Source organism: Falco cherrug, chromosome 2 (genome assembly GCF_023634085.1).
Source record: "Falco cherrug isolate bFalChe1 chromosome 2, bFalChe1.pri, whole genome shotgun sequence".
NCBI lineage: Eukaryota > Metazoa > Chordata > Aves > Falconiformes > Falconidae > Falco > Falco cherrug.
In genome coordinates, this window is record NC_073698.1 from 15,073,791 (window position 1) to 15,093,263 (window position 19,473).

The 19,473-nt window shown below is 40.7% G+C and overlaps 1 protein-coding gene across 1 annotated transcript in view; it reads left to right on the plus strand.

Moving 5' to 3' along the window:
* ARHGAP42 (Rho GTPase activating protein 42) overlaps positions 1–8,088 on the plus strand; it is a 162,189-nt gene extending 154,101 nt beyond the window's left edge. Inside the window, exons 23-24 of the mRNA XM_055702383.1 lie at positions 2,358–2,437; positions 2,678–8,088. Of these exons, the coding sequence (XP_055558358.1) occupies positions 2,358–2,437; positions 2,678–2,766 (169 nt within the window). The 3' untranslated portion in view covers positions 2,767–8,088. The remainder of the gene's footprint in view (positions 1–2,357; positions 2,438–2,677) is intronic.
* Positions 8,089–19,473: the final 11,385 nt, after the last annotated feature.

Below are 19,473 nucleotides of genomic sequence, written 5' to 3' on the forward strand. Positions count from 1 at the left end.
TGGCTTTGGTGGGCACTTGGTGCCCAGCCAGGGTCAGCCCACCACAACAGGAAATAAGTTTTGTCAGACTGTTACCAACCTGGGTCAGTGTAATTAGAACCTTGACTTTGAAGAAAAATGATGTTGAGTTTAAAGGATTGAATTCTAGTTGATATCCGACCTTCAGGCAAGTCATCTAATCTCCCTCTGTATATTTTAGTATATATTATGTAGATTAGTGTGTATAATTTTGTATATATTTTGTAGAGTAATATGCTTCACACCTGTCTTGTCAACTGTATGTAGGTGGCAAGTTCTTCGTAACAGTGTGCTCCAAGGAGTTGTCTTGGACAAATGCTAAACAGAACAGTCTACACCAGCCAGAAAGCAAGCTGGTATTTAAGCAGTGTAGACAAACAGGGGTCCAGTGCTCTTGTTAGCAGTAGAGATGTATCCAAAATGACAGTACTATGAATTAGAAGTGTTTTCAACATCCTGAAAATGAGGTGCCCTTGGATATCGTGGGCACAACTCAAAATTCTTGACCTCCTCTGGAAATCTCAGCCTGAGAGTATAACCTTTGGTGAGTCAGCTTCTCACTTAAGGAAAACCATACCATTTAGTCTAGTCATTAGTCAGCTTCAGAGAAATGTAGGAAAAGCTTTTTCTTCAGAGAGAGGAATACTTTCTGGAAAGTTCACACATACAAACTTTGGAATATGTCTGTCCGCTCTCATGCCCTTTTAAAGGCTGAGATGAACAATGGTATGCTAGTATGGACTGGCACCAAGTTATGAGGCTAGGGTAGAGGGATGCTCTCTGCTTCTGCTAGGAAATCCCTCCCTTCCTAACCTCCCCATGGAGGTGCGGAACTCCAGAGGTGAAGTGCCGTGGCCCCATCGGCAGTACACAAAATAAAATAGACTTCCTGTGCTAATGCTTATGATGCAGCACTGTTATTAATCTAACCTACAACTGTCTTATCTCACTATTTTGGAAGGAAAGGCAAAATAGATTACACGTCACTTGCATCTACATAGTCTCAAGAAGTATGCAAAAAATGTTAAACTTGACCACAAGTTACATATTGGGTCACTGAGATAAATCCTGGCTGGGAGGGAAAGCTGAATCAGTAACTCCCCATCACATCATATAAAAGTGAAATAATCAACAAGTTCATCTTCACTTGCTATAATGTAGGTTTCCAATAAGTTTAAAGAAAATCAGAAAAAAACTTGTGGATCTTATAAAAATTGCTTTGAGTGTATAAATTAAAGTCAAGGTATTAGGTAAAGCACAGGAATCTAGAGAGAACTCTTAATTTCCATCTTCATGTTCAGTCCCTCGTTTTGTACTTTGCAGAATCATAGTGCTGGAAGCTGTATGAAGAGGTGACCTAATCTGTCCTCCTTCTCTGCGACAGAATCATTATATATCTGAGTTTTGCAACTATCTGTGTAGTGCCTTTTTTCAATTTGTTTTTTTAAATGAGTTTTAGTAATAGGAATTCTTCAGCTTGGGGGATTCTCCAGACCTTGGCACTTCCAGCACCTCACTGTTCTAACCAATAGAGGGGTCTTCCAGTTACAGATTAAGAGACATAAATTTAGCTGTCTACATGTAGGTGTCTTCATGTCAGGTATTACTTCAGGAAGTATTTCACTGAAGGATTCGCCACAGGCAGGGGAAGCTGGTGGAGCCATTCATTGCACTCTCAAGTACATGTCTACCATAGCAGAAGCCAGGCCTGGAGTGTCCATGGAGCTAACCACACAGGTTACGTACAGACATCTAAATGTAGGTGGCTGAAGCTGAAACCCACTCTAGACGCTTAATTTAAATCTCCCTTGCTTCAGTTTAAATCTATTTAAGTCCTTTTTGCAGTAAGCCTGGAGAACAGATTACTCCTTTTTGTCTCATATTTATCTTTTGCATACTATTTTCTTCTGTAGACTGGTCCACAGTGGTTTCGCACAAGTCATGTTTTTAGACCTTTAATGACTCAGTGATCACTTTTGAATTATCTCCGGGCAGTCGGTCACTTGTTTCAAGTAATACACTTAGTTCAGTACTCATTGGAATTACTACTTCAACTAGAACAAAGGAATAATTTTAGTAGTTAAAAGTTATGCTCCTGTTTAAACCTCTAAGTAGGATGTTGGTCTCTTTTCGCCAATAACATGGTTTTTAACTCCAGTAAGCTTGGAGCTATTATCTGCTATAAGTCTGTTCCTCTGAGCTGTTGTGTAATTGGTCATTATCATTCTGCATTTGAGCAGCTGGTTATTCCTGCACTTCCCAGGTTTTAATTTCTTTTTTTATATATATGGTTTTCCTTGTTATCTCATTTATTGCAAGACTGTATTTTTTTCTTTCAGACAAGCAAAAGCCATGTATTCCTGTAAGGCTGAGCACAGTCATGAGCTGTCTTTCCCACAGGGGGCAATATTTTCCAATGGTAAGTTATGTTTTACATTGTCTTTTTAAGTAGAAAAAAATAATATATATATATAAAAATTGAACCATATTTATAAAATGAGAGTGTAATTCCATTTTCAACTCTCAATCTTTGCCCTGATCTTTCAATTGCTGTTGAATAAATACTATGTAAATAAAGAAATTAACCATGTATAGGATCTTGAACACTGTTAATTAATTGTAAATATGTTTTCTTTTTGTCTGGCTGTTTTTTTTGCAGTGTATCCATCAGTGGAACCAGGCTGGTTAAAAGCAACTTATGAAGGCAAAACAGGACTCGTTCCTGAGAATTATGTTGTCTTCCTCTAGTAATCTTTAGTGGACAGCAATATCTTCATGGTATCCATGGTAACAAATAATAAGCACTACGATTTTTATCTGACACAGATATGGGATCAGCCCGTTAGCTGAGTGGTAGATTTCCTTCAGATACTGCAGCTGCAGGTTACACATCTCCCTATCAACGGAACAGAATGTAATGAAACAGTTAATAGTTTCTGTACTGAAGATGGTACTGTTTAAATAACTTCCATTGTTTGCAAAAGGTTGTTCTGTTCTTCTTCTATGGGTAAGGAACACCAGAGCAATAAAATCAAAAAAGTTGCTTTTTAGCTGCAGGCTTTCAGGTCCTGGGATGTTGCTCACAGAAGTGTGAAATTTAGAGGCAGTGCACTCTGAAATTTCTTGCATTCTATGTTTTTTAATATGGAAAATTGTATTCTTTTTATAATGTAAGTAATGCTTCTATTGTGATCTGAATTATCCCTTAGAAAACTTGATTCTAAAATTAGTCCTAATCATTTCAAATAAGAAATGAGTTTTCCATAAGTCAGAAGTTAGAACTTCTGTTAGTCATTGAGATTACAATATGGTATAGAATTTTTTCAACTGATAATAAAATCAGTTTATACACTGCCTGAGCAGTAAGTGCTCATTCAAAATGTGATGTTCAATGAATGTTTCATTAAAAATACTTCTTAGATTTGCTTTCTTCTTTGTGTATAGATAATATTAATAACTTTCATTTCTATTATACCTGTCATCTGGAAGATATTGGCAGTGTACCTCAGAACATGCGTAGAAAACAAGGAGATGCTGAACCTGGAATGATTGGTAGTCATGTGAAGTGACCAGTGAAAAACAGCAGTATGTTTTGAAACCTGAGATAAATTGTAACCGAGTCCTTTTACAACTTTTTTCCATTGCAAATAATACAAATGGCCTGTGAAGTAGCTGATTGTATAAGCTATGAATGCTGAAAGCTCCATGTAGCAATAAAACTATTTAGTATTATTTCTCCTGACTTCTGCTAAACTATTTGATAAAGATTTCTCTCCTTCCATAGAATAAAAAAGCCAGCCTTACTTTTCAAAGGTTTTGTAAAGATCCATTGATTGTTCCTGGTAGGACTGAAAAAAAAAACAACCCACCACCAAAACCTACAAGCTGAAAAAGAAACCTCAAAAACATAAGCAGTTTTCTCAATCTGAGCATCTTTCTTGCACACCTTGAGGGAAAACACACTCTGCTTGCTTGGCTACTTACCATGCCCAATTGAAAACGAAGATATTTAAGCTCCATATTAGTAATTCTTCAGCATTAGTGCTACAGAAAGAATTCACTGTTTCATAGACCTGATTAGGCTTAATTTCATAGACGTATCAAGGCTTAGTTCTTTTTTCAGTAGCAGAAACCAACATATAAATCTTCTGTTGATTTCTAAGTTGTACGCTACTTCCAGAAATTTTAAGGAAGAACTTCTGTCAGGACTAAAAATGTCAGTAATCTTTTAGTTGTTTGGTTTTTTCTTTCCATAGCCTTTTTCTTGTTTAAATTAGAAAGTAAGATTTATTGCCAACATAAACAAGCACATCAGAACCTTCTTTATTTGCATGGAGTGCATGACTTCTGCAGATCAATTCTGTGTTGGAATTCAGGCTGGTAGCAAAAGCCTGCAGGATCCTTCTCCTCACCCATTAGTCTCGAGTGATGATCAGGGAAGGAGAGAGGCTGGAAGAGCATCCTCCCAGAAATGGTCTAGCTTTTCAGAGGGGGACTCTGGGTAAGACTGACTGCAGCCAGTTGAGGACAGACCCCTAGAATTAGTGACTGAGTGATCTGGGTTCGTTCTTCACTCTAAACAGTTTCATTAAGCCCCAAATCATGTTTCACTTCACCTTAAGTCCAGACTCTGTTCAGTGCATTGTGATGAAGGGTTTGTTGCAGATGTTGTCATGGGCAGTAAAGCAGACATGTGTGTGCTTATCTAATTTGCCCAGAGCAGATGTGAAAGGAAGTGAAGAGAAGGTCTTTTCTCACCAGGCTGAGCCTTTCTTAGTTTTAAGGCAAGCCAGGTTTTCCTAGTGTAAGCTAGGCCTGAAACTGCTGTTGCCCTGAGAAGATCAACATGGTTTTGGCTGTGGTTTTGCTGTATTTCACAATCCAAGAGCTGCAGGCTTTCAAAAGGCTTACCTCTGGTGACCTTCCCAGGAGAAGTGCTGCTGCAGGCAAAAAGGAGCAGAAAGGGAGACAGAGCTTTGAGCAAACGCTGGAGGCGCAGCACATGTCCCACCCAGGCAGAGAAATGCAGCAGTCCGAGAAAAAATCCCAACTTCTATCTATTGCACCAGGGTCAGTGGCAAACTGACCTGCGTTGAACATCCTTTGATGACCTCTTATACCTCTTAGGAACAATTTAATTGTGAAATTCTTGAGGAGCGAAGAAATAGAAAATGCTTGCTCTTACTTGGCACTTCTTTAGCCTGGTTTAAAAAAAAGGGGGGGGAAAAGCTAACCTTAGGCAATCTCACAGCCAGTGTATATAGCTGGATATTCTCCAGTATTGTGTTTTGAAACCAGCTGATCTGACTGCAAGCTAGAGGACTCAAAGACACCAAGTCCGTTAAAAACTTTGTAAACATGAAGTTCAGTTACAGATTAAGTATACCCTGTAAGTGCTGAGGGAAAGATTGTGGAAAGACCTGGAGGAATCCCGGCAGAGGAGGGGTGATCTGACTGTTCCCATGCATTCGTCTCACATTAGACACAAAATTGAATTGCAGAAGACAGCTTCATAAGAAACTGGATCTCATTTATCCTGCTGCTTGCAAAACTAAACTGTATTTTCCCCTGAGTCTTTGCATTTTTTCAGGCCCTTCTTCTGAACTAGCCATGATGATCACATAAATAACTTTAAAGTAGCTTAGTTTTAAAATGGCATTTCCATCTGAAAAAAGGTTATGCCCATTCTTAGTTAGAGTTAACCACTCACTCTCAACGAGTAGGGTTTTTCATTTTTTGAAATATTTTATGGGTTTTCTTTTCCTTTCTTCTGTGGTACATAATGCACTTTTTGTATAATCTCACTTCTGGGTTGTAGATACTTTCCTGCACCCACAGCTCTTCCCTGACTTTCTAAGAGGAGTTTTATGTCTACAAGAAGCTGTAAAATGAACTGGAAAGTTAAGTAACGAGGTGTTCAAAGACTGAAATGGAGGGGAGGGCAGCACCAAAGCTTATCTAATGATGGTACTCTCAGGCCTGACCAGAAATCCCTTCTGATAATTGCAAAGGATCAGAAATCCATATAACATTTAAATGAAGATATAATATCTTGAAAGTGCCTTACCAGAAAATTCGGCAAGCTGAACTAAATTAGTTCATAGTATTGATTTACTGTTTTTTATGAAACTCAGATTCACTCTACAAGCGAAGGTTGCGCAATTTTTTAAATTATTATTATTATTATCCGCTTTAAAAGGATGCAGCATTTTTTTTCCAAATATCACTGTAGAACTCAAGGTAGATGACGTGTTGCAATTGCTGTTTGTCTTGTGGAAATAATGTCTGTACCCAAACTTATGTAATTGTCTGTGTTTTTTCTTTGTTAAACCTTTTGATACATGTTGCAGCACAACATGAATCAAATTAATAGTGTGAAGAACTGATATATTGTATGATAAATACATAAAGTATATTAATATTTTATATTCACGCTTTTTATTAATGTTAAAGGTGAAAAATTATTTTGGTGTAATTCCTATGAGTTCAGTATTAAAAAGTCCTTGCCATATTTTGGCATTTAGAGTTATATGTAACAAAACTCTTAAATTAAACCATAGCTATCACTTATGTCCCTAACTAATCTCTAAAGTTAATTGTTCAATTATTTCTGGGAAAAAAAGATGCACGTATTTGCTGACTAGCGCTATTCAATGATAGTAGTAGTAACTTATTTTCCTTTTATATGTTTTCTGGTGCTGATCTCTATTCTTTGTCTGCAATTGGATTGAATCATAATGTGCCTTTAGGAAAGACATGTTAGGAGAGGAAATGTTGCAAAATTCAGCAGTCCAGAACAATAATTACAACAAAAAAAAGCGTTGTATGGCAGTAATTGGATTTCTTTTTGTTACATTTCTCCACTGGTCTATTATCTACTTAAGATAACATCAGAATAAATAATGAAACTAAAAAACATATTGCTCTTCATATTTCTTTTCCTAAGGCAGCGGTTTGTGCAATTTTGGATGGAGCAGCAAGGGGAGAAATCCCAGTAGGGGAGCACATCCTCCACACTGGGGTGGATCTTCTTCACTGATGGAAACTCTCAAAGCTCTAGTGAAGTCAATGACAGACCTTTGGGAATTTGTAGTGATGGTTTGCTGGCAGAAGCCACCAGAAAGTAAATGCAATATTCTGTTAATGGAGTAATATATGATATGGCTTGGCATTATCCTTTCTTGCAGCAGAGTGCCCTATATGAATCATTCAGTTACCGGTGATCAAGTTACAGGCAATGTTCAGTCTTGCTTTTTGTGGTCACGCAGCCCTGACCGCTCCTGCTGCCACAGCCCTTCCAGTTACTGCTCATGCTAAAGTCAGACTGTTGATCAGGCTGTTTCAGCACAGATTAGGAGGTCTCTTTTTTGGGGGTAAGATTTTGCATGGGCTTTGGGATTTCACTTTGTTTTGTTTTAATAAGGTGCTTAATATCCAAACAGCTACTAATTCGATGTTGTAATTCAGTCACTGAAGATCATAGCATTGTGCTTCTTGTCCTGTATGTGGCAGTATTTAATAAACCATTGGATTATCCATGTTATTTTAAGTGTAAAGAATGGTGCTTGAACACTGGGATGTCTCATCTGAAAGCTGTTCTGCATCTGAGCTTTTTGCAAGTGTTTTACCAGGAATTGTCATTAACGTTCTGGCACTAAAGACAGCACCATGATCTCAGCACTACAGGAGTTTATGTTATAACAAAGGGCAAAGCAGTTAACAGGGCACATGGATAGTCTCAATTTTCAATCATATTTATGACAATTTTGGAGGTATTAGAGTTTATAAGGGTTACTTTAGATACTATATGGTATTTTAATAGGAAAGTATATACAATCAATAACTATATATATATTTAATAAAGTCCTACTAAATTATCTTATTGAACTCTTTGTTTATTTTGTAGTGTGGTTTCAATAATTATCTGCACTCTGTATATATCTACATGTAAATAACTGGCATGACATGCATAAGCTGACTTGCAGACATAATTCTATGTTGTACTTTACACTGTATTTCAAAAATTTGAAAAAACAAATATTTTCAAAATAAAAAGCCTTTCTACACCAACTGGTTTCTTTATTATTTTTAAATTCGAGCTCCAGTTCAGCCTTTTCTTTTTTCAAAGTAATAACACCTTTGTGCTACTTCCATCCACACCTGCATTCTTGAATGATGTTTCACCGTTGAGGATGCTTTACATAGAGGACATTGCAATGGGCATGCGTATGAATAGTAGACAACCGTGTATCACCTGCTGCCCTGGTCATGTGGAAATCTCCACAGATGTGCCTTCTGAGGAGAGGCACATATGAAAGCAAGAAGCACAACCCTGGTATATCAAAACATCACTGGTGAAGGCTTTGCCTCTGAAAATTAGCGAGTGGGAGGGGGGTTGGTGACCCGATTCCAACAGCACTGCCTGTGAGGGAAGTAACATGAGTCAAGTGGTTTCTGCAAGTTCCCTCGCATCCCTTTCCCAGCATATCTCCAAGGGTTTTCACCTCAGGGACCTGCAGCTTGTCTAGCCCTTGGGAGGAAGTTATTTCCATCACCAGCCATGCCCGAGGCAAGGGGAGCTGTGAGGTGCCCTGCCTCGTCTCAGTCCTGACGGGTCTTTCCAAAATCCTAAGAGGCTTATATACCCCTGCAACAATCAGGCTTTATTGTGACATTAACTAAAAATAACTTCTTAAATCAGGAAGATCAAGCCAACCAGCTGATAAACTCTTTCCCTGTTCTACTGTGCGGTTGGGCTTGATAGCCCCCAAAACTGCTGCATCGGACCAAGGGGGGATGGGTCCCAGTCCCGCTGGCCTGGCTGCGGGCTGCCTGCCCAGGGCACACGTGGGCTGCCGCCGGCCTCACCTCGGCCTCCCCCGCGGGGCTGCCGGCCTCCCCCAGGGCACGTCAGCCTCACACGGGTGCTGCACCTGCAGCTCTGCTCAGGGGGACATCGGCTATCACTGAAAACAAAACAAATACCGTGGCCATAAGTAAAAGCGAGGTAGCTGGAGAAGCAAACCAGCGCAGACCAGGGGGACAAAGCCTTTCCCTTGCGTCGCTTTCTAACAGCTGCTCCTAGGTGAACCATACTTCATAGCTCTGCCCGTCCGAAGATTTTAGAGATACGGAGTCTGCTTCCGGGAGTCAAAGTCACCCGCAGCCTGTGACCATCAAACACAACCTGTGCCTTGCGGCGTGGGGCCAGGGAGAAGGAAAGGCTCCCCTTGCCAGGGGCCGAGGGACGCAGCCAGCCTGGCAACGCTCTGCTGGAAAAACCTGAGGAGAGGGGCAGCAACAAAGGGGGTTAGAGCTCATCTGTAACTTGGTGTCCTTACTTAAAGCACACTGAACTACACCTGAGGTAGGGTGTAACAGTAACGAGGTAGGAAACACCTGTGACTGACCCTGTCACCACTCCTTCCCTGAGGTGCTCCCCGGCACCACAGGCACTGCCAGGGAGAAGGTGAGTGTGGGGGCCGGGAGGTGCCTCCCCTGCCCTCCTGATGGCTTCTGCCTGGTGGCTTGGCCCTGGGTCTGTCAGCCCCTGCCCCTGCCTGTGCCGGCCGGCACCGTGGTGGGTCTGGGCCAGAACCTATGGCTCGATTCGTCTCTGCTCCTGTTGAGGACCATGAAGGTGCATATTGAAGGCAGCTGCCGCCGCCCAGCTCTGCACAGTGAGTTGGCATTAGAGGATGTTAAGAACATGTGCATTCTGATAGTTTGCCAAAAATGATAGCTGGGTTTATGTTAAAAAAATGAAATGAAATGATTGTTTTTTCTACTAGAGCTTTCTGCCCTTTCCCATGGGGATACAGGCTCCTTGGCTTTCAAATCCTCTAATCTGCAGAAGTGACCAGTTTGGGGTCTAGACTATGCCCTAAAATAGAGCTCATCACACATTTTCCCAGCATCTATAGGGCCATTTTACTTGGCGTCACAAAATAACTAGGATTTTTCTCTATTTCTGGGAAACGTGGTCTGGCTTACTATATTTTTACATTTCAGTGAGCATTTAAATGTAAAAGGACTTAAATTCCTGTTAAACTAACACAGTATTGTGTTATCACCGAATTGAAAACCCAAGGGATGAGACACCTGTGTTCCTTACCAGAAAGTGTGACGTGAAATTTCAGTATTTGGTTGTGTTAAGGCACCTTACAGCACATGATTCTCATGTTTGGAAAAATGGATCACCTGCCCTGCAGGCTTTATTTCTTGATAAGCCTACAACATGGACGATTGAGCAAGTGACTTGTAGAAGAGTTGTGGTATAAAATGGCTGCTCACGAGAGCCACGACCGCGCAGAGCCCCTGCAGCGCTCAGCCGAGGGAAAGCAGGACGCAAGCAGGGCTCTGCCGCCGTGCTGGCTGTGCCCCCCGCGGAGCCACGCCGGCCATAGCCCCCTGCGCTCACACACAGCAGAAATTTCAGCGATCCAAAGAAACAGCCTAGGTGTAGACTGAGCAGGCTGCAAAGTCAGTTCACGTCCCAGTTGGGAACGTTTCTCTCGTTAACTGGGCGTGATTCATTCCTTCAAAACCAACCTGTCTTTCTAAGATGCACACTATGCTTATTAAATATGGTAAATAAGTTATTCGCACTTTTGTCTTCTAAAATCCTGTTTCACATTTTTAAAGCTTTTCCTATGCAATTTGTGTTAATTGCTGATACAGACAGAAAGCATTGAAAGATATTCTTGGCTTCTTTTGTAATGGTTGGCTGCTTTTCTATTGTATTTATGGCAACAAGCTCAAAAGCTGAACTAACCTAGAGCAAGCACCTTTGCCAAAGATCATGGTGTCCTTTTTTAGTGTAAACATGCAGCGATTCATGGGAACATTGAGTGACCTCCACAGCCGGTACAGAAAGGAGTCTTAATTCACTTGAAAGTACTTTGGTAATTGGAATACATCCTTCTGCCAGTATAATTGAGGAGCTGATTGGTTAGACTTAGCACGGGTGTATTTCATTTAAAATTACTGTTAATGTCTCTTGGGTGCCCTTAGAAGGGATTAGAGTCCCGCCTGAATGAAAAACATTAGCCATTTATTTTTGTTGGTAGTCATTGCTTTTGTCTTCTTACAAAAAAACACATCCAAAGGGAAACACGCAGCTTATCTGGATTTTGGGTATTTTTAAAATGGGATTTGAAATGGCATGCTTCATGCTACCACAGCCACAAGCTCCAATCCCACCAGCAGGCTGGGAGGGCTGGTGGGCTCAGCCCTTGGTGGACTCAGTGGGGTGGATGGAGGGCGTGCAGCATGTTCAGCAGAGCACGGCTCGGAGCTGGAGCTGTGGGCTCCAACCAAGCTCATCTGAGGGCTCTGTAGTCCAGACATGTCCGTGTGCTCACAGCACGGCTGGGGAAACATCAGCATACTCCATAAGCAGGTGAGATCGCTGCACAGCGGGAAGCCCCTTAAGAAACCTTTCAGAGGGCCATTCACAGACCTGGGCGGAAGAAAGGTATGAAACCTGAGCTTCATCAATCTATAGTGTTCCTCTAAATAAATTGGCCAGCATACAGGATGCAACTGATTCCTAGAATGAAACAAATGCTGTTTGCAAGGGCCTCACGAGAAGGTAACAAAGATTAGGGCTTCAGTGTGCCTGAGCCAGGAAGCTGAGCACAAAGCACTGGAAACAGAGGCTGTGAAAGCAGTGACGACTGCGAGTCCTGAATTACCACAAAACAAGTAGGATGCCTATCAGCAGGGAAAATCCACCAAAAAACCCCCATATCTGGGGGCTCTGGTGGCACCCTCCAGGGACATCTGAAGGAAGCGGGTAGATAGCAGAAGACATCAGAGAGCTTTAGGTGCAAAGAAATTTTGCTGGGTGGTGGTGATGCGAATATATCCTTACATAAAACCACAGCTTAAATAGTCATTTGAAGTTTGTTATTTTCTGCTGTTGCTGTTGGTTGAGGGATGCTTATGTTTAGTCCTGAAAAGCACCATTTCTTTTCTGTGATCATGACAAATTTGTGCTTGCCTTGGGTGAGAAAAAGGTCATGCTGCACATCGTCCTGCCTCCCCTGTTACAGGTTCAGTAGAAGGCCCTTCCTTGAGGAATTTTCAGGGAATGCCATACGAGTGTTTCACCCAGGTTCCAGCTGTGATTTGTGACACCATTTTGTTTTGGCACAGGTCCTTCTCTCTGCCCTCCCTATCCCCCTGTAGTTCAGACAAAACAAACAAGCACAATTACTCTTACCTTCAAAGCAATGAAGAACCAAGTTGTATGAAGAGGTTCAGGTTCTCCCACTGCTGAAGCCTTTCCTTAATAATTTTTTCTCATCTTTATTTAAATGATCCCTGGAAACATTTCCTGACTAAATGAACTGGGAAGCCAAATGTCCAGATATCTTTAAGTGCATCAGCACTTATCAGGTGAATATTGTTGTGGCTTTTTAGCTAACACAATTCGCTTTGCTGGGTAGGTTTTTTCCAGAGGAAAAATCAAGAAAATGTTTTTCTTTACCCAGATGTTTGTTATTTCTTTGCATCTTTCACAAACAGCTCCTCTCCTGAACACAACAGGAAAAAACAAGCTCCACTTTTCACAATTTCCAAGGCACTCATTCAGGTCAGCCTTCCCCTGTAGGATACGTCACATTTGAGTAAAACAGTGGTAACACAAAACCCATTGCAGCACAGAGGATGATTTAGGAAAGTGGATCTCCTCATAGCATCACCTCAGCCTTGGCTCAGATTGGTGCCTTCTCCAGTGTTACAGCATCTTCATTATTGACACATACAAAAATGATGGTTTCAGCTGAATTACTGCATGGCAGGATCTTTGACACCGCTTATTTGTTTCACTTAAATAATCACCAACTAGCAGGGCTGGCTTCCCTGTGAGCAGCCAACGATTATTGCATGAACTCATTAGTCTGTTTAAATGGAAGTTCACATGTGCTGTGCAGAGACGCGTGGGTCTCTGTAGCATCTGTATCATTACAGAGCCTGAGATGTTACAATGAAAAAACATCTCATTTAGGCAGGCTGCTATTAGCTAAAGGTTGAAGCAAAAATTCGTTTCAAATAATGAGTAAACTCATTTTACTCTTTACACCCTTCCATTAACACATCTGTTAAAAAACAAAACAAAACACCCAAACCATTTTTCAGCAAGAGTTATGCATTAAGGCTGACTTTGGATGTAGCGTACACATCGGAAGTCATTCCACTCCATCCAGAGGAAGATCATTGCATAAATAATGAACTGTGGACTAAATAAAGGTACCAGTGCAGGTGTGCTCAACTGAATGCGTATTTAAGTAGGAGCACAGACTTAAACTTTGACACCTTGTAGTTCTTCAGTGTCTCAAAAGCTCCTTAAGATTATTTTCTTCTGTGTGCTAGCTGCTAATAGAACTTCTATTTTAGAGAAGTCCATGTATTTTTTATTGACCACATGCTTTCCACTATTTTTTAATACTACATGGAATGTTTTAATACTAATTTGGAAAAAATCTTCCCTATAGTCAATCTCAGCCTTGTCAAACTGTTCCTAATGTGCACACGGAGTACTGATAATGTCTAAGAGATCAATTTGCAAGACCAAGGACATTCAGAAATCAAAATGAAACATCACTTTCAAGATGTACTGCGTTATGTAGAAGTAACGTGAAAAAGTATCATTGTTGTTGGCATGGTTAATGCTTCTCTGAAAGCAAATTAACGCTGAAGTGCCTCCTTAGCAAGGGGGTGACATCCAGACCACTGGACCAGACCTGAATTACCAGTGTTCCCTTAAAACAAGAGGGGAGAGAGGTGGTCTCTGCCACTGAAGAACACATCGTGCTGCCCAGCCATCCTGTGGGGCGCCTGTGCCCCTTGGCTGGGGTGCAAGTCCAGCTTCTTGCCCATTGCACAGCAGGTCAGAAGGCAGTGGGGTGGGAAGTGGGACATGTTAAGGATGAGGAATGGATCACCTGAATGATGGAGTCAGTTCCTCAAAGTGGTGATGTGCCCTGTTGGTGCAGTCAAGCAAAGGCTGCACCAGGCCTAGCCAACGACTCCGCTGTGCACTGGCAACAGGGAAGAGCCTTCTCCCCCGAGCCCGGGGACTGCAGGGTGGGTGGCATCCTGCAGTGTGCTGCATCTTACGCCTTGGGAGTCAGATCTGGCACACCCACGTTTGGCAGAGGAAAACTCCAGCTCTTGGTATGGACACAGCAGTGAGCTCACACAGAGCCTCTGTAAAATCTAGGGACGTATCACTCTCAAAACCTGGCTATAAAATATATATAAAGAAATCATTACCCAATGTGCAGGTTGCTGTGCTAGTTGTGTCTCTGCTCAGATATAACACAGCACAGTGCCACGGCCTCTGCTCCCACATCAGCACTTACTGTGTGTATTTATGCTGGGAGATCAGGAATACATTGTGATTTATTTTTCTGGGTTTTCTACACTAGCACTTTGACAGTTTCTAGTTTTTTATTAAAATCATTACCTTCCACATAAGTTAAAAATAAACATTATTGTCTCCCATTCTTTGAGCCTTGTAGAGAGTTTGAATTGAAAACAAAATGGGAAGTAATTCCCCACAACTACCACCACAATATAGGTTTAAATTCAACAAATAAGCATTGGGTGTTGTCTCTAACCTGGAGCTGCCAACGTGGCTCCACCAGCCTGGTACTGGCAACTGCAGATGCATGTCCTGTACAGCACGGTGCTGTTTGTAGCTTCACCTAGTGGTAACTGGAGACTTAAACACTTCTCATACTACTACAAAGTAAGCACATCTCTAATTTATTGGACATGACACACACATAGCTAGGCAACACCTTTACAAAAATACTCGAAAGCTGTTGTTTCAGATGTACAAATATATAGATGCAAGTTCCTCTTCACAAAATACAGAAATCTTATACAAGTCTGTTTTAAAAAAATAAAAATAGCAACAAACCATGAATCATGTTTATCGTGATCTTGAATGTTAAATACAGAAAAATACTATCATCAGTCCAAATATGTCTCAAACTTAAGGATTATTTGGCTTTCTACAGAATTTTCCATTGAGTATTACAAAGCCTCTACAAAGTACTAATGAATTACACTTCCAAGTAATCTTTGGGAAAGAAAGTGTATTGAAGTCAGGGGAGGGAGGGGAGAATAAACATTTTACAAACATGGGAACTGAGATGTAGAGATTGTGTGAAATTCAGAAACCGCAAGAGATCGTGCATTGCAAGAGTCCCCAGCCTGGTTTTTAACCCTTAGGTTGTGCTTTTTTCTGTTATGTAGTTTTTTCTTAAAATTAATGGCTGTCTTCAGGGAAAGCTTTAAGGATACTTTAAATGAAAATTTTCCCAAAGTAATATTTTCAGAATTTCAGAGGTTTGGATTTTTCTTGTCTTAATGTCAGATGTTTATAACCTTGTTTTGTGAGCAAATAGACATGACTTGTATTACAGAGCTTGAGAAAGCGTAGCCATTTCTGTCTCCCAGTAAAATATAAGCTGGCTGTAGCCATTGATGTAAACTGTATGTAACAGCAAACCCAATGCTGATGCTTTTGTGTAAAATTATCATAAGAAGTGAAATGGCTGGTGCACAACATGACTGTATCATAAGCCGAGCTTTCAGATACAAAACGTCTTTGAGTGAAAAGCCTTGCCATCCCCAGCTGGCCAACATGTGATAACAGTCCCAAAAGGAGATATTCTCACCCATTGTGCGTAATGCCAGCATGACAGACACCAATCTGACTGTGGGGACACGTCTGTCACACTCTGACTCCTTGCATATTTCAAGTCATGTGAAACTTTCTAAGATTCTGCTGTCACATTTCTTGTGTTTACCATTTTTGTTGAGTCTGTTGTATTTTGTCTATAATAGAATAATACGCTTACCCAGACCAGCAAAATCCACATTTTACTGTTACAAATGTTGCTGGGATCTGGAAAACAGTGGGGAACATATTAATTGCTCTACAGACATCTTTGTTGCTATTCTGAAAGGGAAGTACCCCATTTCAGATACAACGTCTCCAAATATTTTAACAAAAGGAAGGAACCTACTTCTAACAGTCTGCCACCCGCTAGTCTGACATTTCAGTTCCTTCACTGAACATTTAAGTTGCAATCCCAACTTTCTGTGAGCTACGGGTGACAACTCATCCACTCAAACTGCTTTTGATTTATGAAGATGCATAAAGTGAACTATGATATTTCTATAAAGGCATTTATGCAAAAAACCTATCCTAAGCTGCCTCTCTCACACACACGAAATCTCTTACACAATGGCTCGCGTTGGACATAGGGGTGCTAACATAGTGGCGTCTGTGTACGTTTACCTATCTGTGCCTGCGTGTGTGTGACCTTTTAAGTATTTCAGCTATGGTGCTCCTCAGCTGTCAGAAAAAGTGCTGTATGAAACACTCGTAGTAATGGCTTTAACTTTATGTTTAGATATATTTGGTAGCAGTTGCAATCAACTGCCTTTCAAATAGATGTGTCCATTTGGGGGAATTTATAGACTTTGTGAAATTTTTCGTTGTCAAACATTATATAAGACTTCTTGGAGCTTCCTTTTATTGGAAATGACTTAGAGATGCTATTAACTTTTAGTGTAAAATCAGCCTTATTCAGGCACTATATAATATAATCATATATGCCTTTGAAACAAAATTTACTTTTAAAACTGCATAGTGATTGCACATTGCTGGGCGAGCCTTATTCAAGTACTACAAGTAAAAGCATTTACACAGCTTTCTGAATGTACATTGCCACGTGTACGTCTGTCTGGTTCTTTCCTTTTTCAAGCTCCATATAGCCACAATCGACCTGCCACAATAGGTTTTTTTGGATTGCGCTATAATGAGAACATTGTTCTCAACTGGAGGTTTTGCAGCTTAGAGTCTCAGACTGGACATAAACCAATAACACAGGATATTTAGTGTAAAAGCATTACGTTGTATTTATCTAGTATATGAAAAATCGGCATATGGGAAATCTGTACATCCAAGATGATATCAGCAACTTACACTGATGTTCACAGAAGTCTCACCTGTATAACACAAAGGTCTCCATACTGGTCTGCCCAGTTATTTCTGACTTGATGGCAAAGATATTTATTAAGCCCACTAGATGCTTTTCACCCAATCTAGCCCCTTATTTGCAAGTACACAGTCATGCAGTTCACTGATGCAGAGTTCTGAATTCCTGTCAATTAGATATTTCTTTTTCCTCAACACAGCAAAAAGAGATTTTAGTACTAAACTGGCTGGGTGGATATTTGAGCTGTGGGAAAACGCAATAGAGTGAGACTGTTTAAATGACACTGTGAGAACTTCCTCACTGATATGCCTGAATGCTGAACTGGTGGAACTATTGTACCTGTAGAGGCGAAAGGGTAATTTAGTTTTCATGGTCAGGAAAACATGATCTATGGCTAGAAGACTTGTGATGGTATTTTTATAATGAGCATACCACACGCTGAAAAGAAACTGAAATGTTGCCAATTTTAAATGATAAATTAGAATTAAATGAAAGCTCACCACTCCTTGATATCCTTTATATTCTTTAAATACCTCGTACAGAGCACCGGGGGCCCAACCCAGGAAAAAAATGCCTAGATGTGAGTGAAAAAATACATCAAGGGAACAGCACTGCTCATGTACTTGAAGTTACGCAACCACTGCATTAGTTCCAACAGCACTGAAGGATTATTTTCTGAGGATTATTTTCTCTTGAAGTTAAACATCCAGCTAAATTTTAACTTGTTATTATTATCCATGCAGCCACCTTTTACTGCATGTTTCTGTCCAAGCATCTGAGAAGCTACAGTACCATTCAGTATGCAAATAACATCAATCTAATAAGTTAAGAGTGCTGATTGGAAAAAACCCCACCAACAAACCCTCATAAATTTTAAAACAAAAGCCACCTAAAATATGACTATTTTTCCTTTTCATCTTCCAAGGGGGAAAAGAGAACTAAATTACAAACAAACCCTCTGTTCAAGTCAGGTCATCATGACACAAAGCGGTACAAACCAATAAATCCAGCAAAGCTGACAGTCTAGCCTGGCAGTGTGCACACAGGCTTTCGAGCTATGGAAAGTTGGGAGGGCTTCAGATGCTGGCTCTGGGGCTGCAAGTTGACTTCTTGGACGGAAAGAAAGGTCAGCGTGCCACAAACGGCATGTAAGGCAAGAAATGCGCACTTGGGGGCCTATTCGCTCCTGCTCTGGGGATAAACCAACCTTAAGTTTATGCAGGTAGGAGAGTACAGGAAGGAAGGATCCCTACAGATGTTACTGTTCATGTACCGGTATGTCACTGACAACTGAGACAAGTGTTTGGTTTTAGATAGGAACACAGAAAAGCAGCTGACCTTCCCAATAAAGATAATTGAGAGTGACATATTACTGTACTGTAAAAGAAAAAAAAAGCAACCAAACTGAGGTACTAATGAAGCATTGACAAGTCAGGAAATACAAACTGAACTCTCAGCTTCTCTATATAGATGTAACACAAGAAAACATAACTGCATTGCAGCCGAAGGAACAGCTGGAGTTCAAAATTATCTAAGCTTCAGTTTATTATGCACACATATAACTGGACTATTCCAAAGTGCCATGAAATCAATTGAAAGTTTCTCAGACTACATCTCCCTTCATCAACAAACCAACACCCCCCCTTCCCTAAACGCCGGCCAAAACCCTCGATCCAACTAAGATCTTTGAAAACATGAGCCAAGTGTTTCACCTTTTGTATTTCTTTGAGCGCAGCAGGTACAACTGCAAAGCAACTTCTTGTGAAAGCGCAGGACAGCTTGCCTGGGCTGGAGGCCTCCTCTTCTCTGCACTGCGTTGTCACAGCTCTCCAAACACAGCTGGGCTGCCATAGCCAGGCACATCAACCTCCAAAACAGTTTTTTTAAACTGTAAATTGTGATGCCTCTACAAAGCTGAATAACGACAGTAGAGCTCAAATGAAATGGTTGACTTCATGGGTTTGTCAGTTTGCTTTACTGAAGTACTGGCAGAAGACAAGGCAGAAGGCCTTGGATCAAAAATCCCTAAACTGTACAGAACAGGAGAGGCTTAGCCTCAGGCATAGCTTGCATTATATAGCTAAGATTAAGAACTTTTAATGATAGTTCAGACAAAATTTTTTGTCTGCAATATGCAGACGATGGCAAGCTTTCTATTTAGTACAACAGGTCTTATACCTTCAAAATGTAATCAGGCACATCATAAATGTCAGAAAACAAAAAAGTCCAGCCGCTGAAGCCTCTTATTTCTAGTGTGCAAAATGCAACATAAGAAGATCCAGCATTATTATAACTTGTTCAATATACTGAAAAGCACTACAAGGTATTTTATTTAGACCTATTTGTAAAGCTCAGGTCAAAAAAATACCTTGATCTTTAAACAAATATTAATGCAGAGAAACACAGACAACTAAAAAGCCTCGTACTCTCT